Source organism: Cricetulus griseus (assembly GCF_003668045.3).
Source record: "Cricetulus griseus strain 17A/GY chromosome 1 unlocalized genomic scaffold, alternate assembly CriGri-PICRH-1.0 chr1_0, whole genome shotgun sequence".
Lineage (NCBI taxonomy): Eukaryota > Metazoa > Chordata > Mammalia > Rodentia > Cricetidae > Cricetulus > Cricetulus griseus.
In genome coordinates, this window is record NW_023276806.1 from 275,610,768 (window position 1) to 275,617,141 (window position 6,374).

At 49.9% G+C, this 6,374-nt stretch overlaps 1 protein-coding gene across 3 annotated transcripts in view; it reads right to left on the bottom strand.

The window, feature by feature from the left end:
• Lrrc20 (leucine rich repeat containing 20) overlaps positions 1–6,374 on the bottom strand; it is a 93,386-nt gene that overhangs the window by 25,671 nt on the left and 61,341 nt on the right. For all 3 annotated transcript variants that reach the window (XM_027388285.1, XM_027388287.2, XM_035451048.1), the window contains exon 4: positions 2,761–2,928. In XM_027388285.1, the coding sequence (XP_027244086.1) occupies positions 2,761–2,928 (168 nt within the window). The remainder of the gene's footprint in view (positions 1–2,760; positions 2,929–6,374) is intronic.

Below are 6,374 nucleotides of genomic sequence, written 5' to 3' on the forward strand. Positions count from 1 at the left end.
GCAAGGGAGAACCAGCTTTTGCAAGTTGTTCCCTGACCTTTCATATGCGCTGGGCCTCATGCCCTAACCCCCATAAAATAAATAAGTAAATAAATGCAATAAAAATCCCTTGGCAATTTTTTTTTAACAAAAGACATTTCTCATAAAAATTTGGCTTTATTTTTTCCAGCACCATTTTAAAGTTCTAAGGGGAAATAAGTCACTTTAAAGACATCCCAAGCTCTGACTACAATTACGGTCCTGTGGGAGATGAGCTGGAGCTGGCAAGCAGCACAAAGCTCTTTCCCACTATAGGACACATGGTCCTTGGGTTCACTGGCAATAGTCCCCCTCCTACCCCGGGGCTTGTCTTACTCCAGAAGGGCTATAAAGGATGTAGTGTGGCCTTCCCGCTGATTTGGAAGTGGAACAGCCACTGGGTAACCATAATGGACCAAGGAGAGGTAGAATTGGGGCAACTCAACAGGGAATGATGGCTGCCTCAGTCCGTTCCTTCTCTCTAGATGAGAACAATCAACTCTCCTGCAGTCTGATGGCGACCTGAGGTTACAGAGCACCTCTAGACCAACTGCTGTTTGGGGTCAACCAGGGGTCTTTGCTGGATAGAGACAGCTCCCTCTCCACCCTGGCATCTCTGTGTCCCCCCTGCACTGGCCTCTGCCTAGGGCTTAAACTGACTAGGAAAGAGCCTAGGCACTGAGGTCCCCTTTTACCTGGCCAAGTGCCCAATAGGCACTTGGCTACAAAGGCTAGGAGGACCTCTTGGAGCCTCAGTTTCTCCATGTGTCATGGACTTGCTAAGCTGTAAGCACATGTGACAAGTTATTACTGTCATTCCATAGAAAGGCAGAGATGTGTGTATGTCACAGTGAGACAAAGAGGCCTGTCCTTGCTATGGCACTGCTCTGCTGAGGGACATTGTCAATGCTGAGAGACAGGAAAAATGGAAGTGTCTGGATCCCCCATCTTGCCTGACATGGTCAGAGTCACATCATGGGCTGTGGCCAGCGCAGATGTTTAGTCTGTTCCCAAGCTTGGAAGAGAGACCCTTTTTTCTCATCTCTGACCACCGTCCGGGGTAGCCGGTGATCTAGGTGGCCACTGACCACATATCACTTTCACCCAGAGAGTTACCCAAACTTTGTCCTGGCCCACCTGCTCAGCTCTGGACTTGGCACTGACCATGGGAGCCCTTGCCTGATGGCTAGCTGACTTGGATCTGCTGCAGGAAGCAGCAGAGGAAGGGAAGAGCCAGTGAAAGGCAGGGGAGGAGACAGAGCTGGGAATACGAGACAGAGCTCAGGACAGCTTGGGTGATGGAGGTGGCACAGAAGGGAGACCTTGCAGTGAGAGGGTACCCTGGGGGTACTCTTTCTGCTTAGAGATGGTACAGAGGACCAAGTGACTAGTCAGTCAACTCAGGCCAGACTGTTCAGGGACCCCAGGCTTTGGAAGTGCCCACGGCCAAAGGCTTCTCTGAGACCAGCGGGGGAGACGCAGGGCTGAGGTTCATAATTGTGTGTTTTTCTTGTGCAGTCTCTCCATGCAATCTAATGGGCTCTTGTAATTCTTAGGAGCTCATTTTCCTCATTAGTCAAAGCCAGTGAGATGTCTCAGCCAGTGAAGGCACTTGCTGCCAAGCCTGATAACCTGAGTTCAATCCCTAATATGTACACGGGAGGAGAGAACTAGAGAACTAATTACTGCAAGCTGTCCTCTGTCCTCCATATATACTCTGTAGCCAGCATGTGCATGTGCACACACAAACACACACATGTGAACACATACATACGATAAACAAGTAAAGGTAATTTAAAATTAAAAGACAACAATAACAAAGCAGACCTAGAACTGAAAAGGTCATCTGGCTTCACCTCCTCCCAACATGGCCAGGTCAGAAGTCTTGCCCACAGCATTCTGGATATTCAGGCACTCACTACCACACAAGGCAAGTATTGGGCACAAGGCATGCCCCTGCTGCAGCCCAAACCACTCCAAAGGCCACTGCCTTTAACAAGTGGCATAAAGGACCATAAAAACACATAGGAAAAATCAGAGCCAAATTGAAGGGGATTGGAGGTAACTTGGCTGACATTAGAACAGCTGTAATGATAGAGGCACAGGGAGAGGGTGAGACGGGGCCAGTGGAGCTAAGAGCCAAGAAGATGAGGACACAAAGAGACCAGTGAGCATCTGCTGTCTCTGGGGACATCAGGCTCCTAGCTGGAGAGGACACTCAGTTCTGTGAGGTCCTGGTGTGACAGAGAAGCACTGAACTGAAAGGAGGGAGGGACGGCACACTCTAAACCTTAGCAGAACCCAGCCTCTGGGGGCTGCTGTTTATAGCAGGCACTGGCCTGCCTGCCGCTTCCTCACGGTGGGGGCCCTGAGAGACTATTCTGAGCATGACAGTCAGTGTGTGGCCCCAGCTACTTACTGTGAAGACTCAAGTAGAGCTCAGTATAGAGGGGCTGAAGGGGACTGGAGACAGCCAAGGGTGGCAAATGAAGATCTAAAGAGATGGGGCTTGAGACCCACACTATCCTGGGAAGTTCAGGACTGTGCTATGGGAAAAGCCCAAGCCGCTGATGGAGGTTGGTGTCTGGCCTAGCACCTGGCAGGTGGCAGGGCTGTGCAGTGGTTATCTTTCCAGGCTCACTGTGTGGCACAGCAAAGTTAAGCCTCCCTTGTGCCCACAAAATATAAATCCCGGTGCTCTACTCTCTCTGCAGAGCCCCAGAAAGCAGTAGCCACACTTACCCACTATCTCATTCTCCTCCAGGTTGATGGTCTCCAGTTCAGGCAAGGTGGTTAGCTGCTCTGGGAAGTCTCGAAACTGGTTCCGGGACAGGTCGATGGCCTTGAGGTGCTGCAGGCTGCTGACTTCATTGGGGAGGCGATGGAGGTAGTTGCCTTCCAGGTGGAGCTCTGCCACAGGAGGGAAGAAGGACAAGTTGTGAGGGAAGGGGGCCTGCCCAGAGGCCACCAGGATTGCTGCCAGTGCTCAGCCAGGACACTGAGAATGACCCTGCCTCACAGGAAGGCCCCAAGGGGATGGCTCCAGGTCTGTCTGCTCCCACCACCCCAGGGCCTTCTGCCATTATTCCAGCATAGGTACCCCCACTTTGGCCCTGTAGAAGGCTCTCCTAACAGGAGCAGGGGCCCAAAGATCCAGGTGTGATAGCTCCCTCAGACAGGCCTTGTGGGATGTATTAGGATATGCACCAAAAGGGTCACAACCTTTCTTCAAGGCCCTCTTTGCTCCAGGACTTCTGGGGTAGCCCAGTTCTGTCTTGTGTCCTTGGTTCCTCACCTAGCCACTACCAACCACACATGGGTAGGTTCCTCCCCTGAGTGGTCACTGTGAAGCTGACCACTGGCCTGTGGAAAGGGCTGTCACAAGGAGGCCCAGACAGCACTGAGAGATGGACCAGGGTGGAAGCTGAAGCTGAAAAACTTCAAGAAAAAGGCTCCTGGGCCAGATGTGGTGGCACATGCTTCTAATCCTAGCATTCGAGAGGCAGAGGTGAGTTGATCTCTGTTGAGTTCAAGGTCCACCTGGTCTACAGAGTGAGTTCAAGGACAGCCAGAACTACAGAGACCCTGTCTCAACAACAGTAACAAGAAAGGAGGAAAAAGGAATAAAGAAAGAAAAGGAAGAAGAGAGGAGGGAGGGAGGGAGGGAGGGAGGGAGGTAGGGAAGGAAGGAAGGAAGAAAGGAAGGAAGGAAGGAAGGAAGGAAGGAAGGAAGGAAGGAAGGAAGGAAGGCAAGCAGGCAGGCTGGCTCTGTGTCTGCTGTGTTTGAACATTTCCCTACTGCTACATCCCATGCGAGATTTTCCCAGCCTTTTAGTTCAACTCATAGAGAAAAGGACTCTCTGTCAAGACCCAGAGACGACAGCAGTAACATTAAAGAAAAGAAAGAAAATAAGGAACACAGACAATAGAAAGCAGCTTCATTCAAGGGAGGCAGGGACACAGTGAATTGGAGGGAACTCTGCAAGACACTGAATGCTCTACAACTTGGCTAACCCGGGAGGCTTCTATTTGTTTTAATATAATATTTTCATTGATTTAGAAATTTCACATAATACACCCTATCACATTCACTTCCCAGTCCTCCCAGGTCAACCCTTGTGACCACCCCAAAACAAGAGAAGAAAAAAAAAAAGAAGAAATACCAAGTCCAATTTATGTTGCCGAGGTATTCACTGGAGCACGGTCAAGAGGCCTGCCCCTTAAAGAAAACTGAGTTTTTCCACCTACATCCCTGCCAGAAGTCATCAGCTGTGAAGAGGTACATTTCAGCATCCCTATCACAATTTTTTAAAGAGTTCTCTTCAATGGCTTCCTGCCTAGACTGTTTCTTTTTGGAGGTCAGGGGGAGAGAGATTGTCACAGAAGGAGAGACTCCTATTTTGTGATGACCTATTCAGCTATGTCCATTTCATATACGCCTCTGCCTCTTATTCTACTCAACAAAAGAACAATATTAGTATAAGGCAGATATTAACTGTGTGGCTATAATGTAATTGTCAGAAATACAGTTAAATAAAATATGGTACACTACAGAAAGGAAGGAAAGAAGAGGCTCCCATAGGGGCCCTTGCATAGGAAGTGGGAAAAAAAAAAAGAACCAAGATGAAGAAGATAAAGAGTATAGCACAGGGCTATGACGGGGAATCTGCTGATGCTGGAGTGTGAACCCCAACCTGGCCACCTCCAGCTGACTATGTCATTTTGCCCATTTAGATCCCATTTCCTTACCGGAGACAGGTGCTGGTAGGTACCTCATGGGGATGTAGAGAACTACGTCAGTTCACACAGGGAAAGCACCAAGAGAGATGGAGGGGACAGGATCTGTGCTTCTGGAGTGAGGACAGGCCACTTGGGGAGCAAGACCAGCCACATGTCACCTTACACTAGCCTGCTTCTCTATGGTACAAGTGTCCCGACTCTGTCTGACCCCAAGATCTTACATCATGTCCCTCAGCTCTTCCACCCAGCACCAACTTTGTGGACATGTGACCCATGCAGTCCCATAGGGTCCCATTCCTTTGGAGTGGAATGTCCATATGCCATATTTTCTGTTTGTTTTGAGACTCGGTCTCATCATACAGCCTCAGCTGACCTCAAAGTCAAGATCCTCCTGCCCCAGCCTCCCAGGCATGTCCCACTATGGCTGGCTCCCATGTACAGTCTTGAGAGTCTTCATCATTCTCCCCAACTCTGTTTTATAAGCAGCTCTGAGTTGTGATGTCTGAGTTTACATGGAGCCCTGCCTCCATCTCTGGGCTGTCTGCAGCTTCCCTTCCCCATCCTTCAGGCCTGCTTAGACTTACACAGCCCTCCACCTTCCGTAGGGAACATCAGAATCAGGTGTGTCTATCCTGTGTTGTCTCAGGCTGCAAACTGGTGGCTGTCCCTCATCCCAACCTTCCCAGGGACCTTGGGCTACAATACTGTAGTGTACCTGGTGTGGGTGACCAGTTCCAGTTGGGGACTGAATTGTGGCAGACTCACACTCTGGGCCATCCCTGCCCCAGGTACCAACCAGGTCTTTTGTTGATGCCCAGGGTTAAAGATGAGGAGCTGGAGTTTTCTGTTTGTTCAAAGTTGGGGGCTCTCGGTTAAGGGGACACCTGGTCAGTGTGGCAGTCTAGCATCTGCTAAGAGCAAAACAGCTGCCATCAGGCCTGAACATGCTCATACAGGCATCTGGCTTCGTGGGTGGTCCTGGGCAGGAAATGGCCTGCTTCTCTTTTTCCTTTTAACCTGCCTGAGCCTGGCTGGAGTCTGGTCTCTTTGGTCCACTCACAGCACCTCTAGAAGCCAGCAGTAAAACACAAGTTGTCTAATTCCTGGGTTTTGCGTGTGAGCTAACTGCTCCTGTAATTGCTCTTCAAGCAGGTTTTGTGTGACATAGAGATGAATTGTATAACTTACCCTGTCTTTATTTTTCCTTGATGTTAAGAAGTAGCAAAATGAAAAGCAGCATGGCAAGCAATGGGAGAGAAGAAAGCTTTCCATTTATTTTACAGCACTTCCCCCTGAACAAGAGTCTAGCACTCCATCTTTGTAGCCAGCCCAGTCTCTTCCTCTGTGCTCCATGTTCTCAGAGGGCTTCTGTGATGTGGACCTCGGCTGATGGCCTGCTGAAATCCCTACAAACCTGAGGGTTTGCCACAGTAGGGGTTCAGGACCTTGTCCCCTTCTGCAGGGCCTCTGGATGCATGTACACACATGGTTCTAGCCGCACTGTAAGTCCTCTGCTCTGTTATGCCAAGGCAAGAACTGCATGGGATTCTTCATTTCTATGACCGGCCTCCTTCAGGGCTTATGTGGTCACTCAGAACATACCCAATGATTAATGC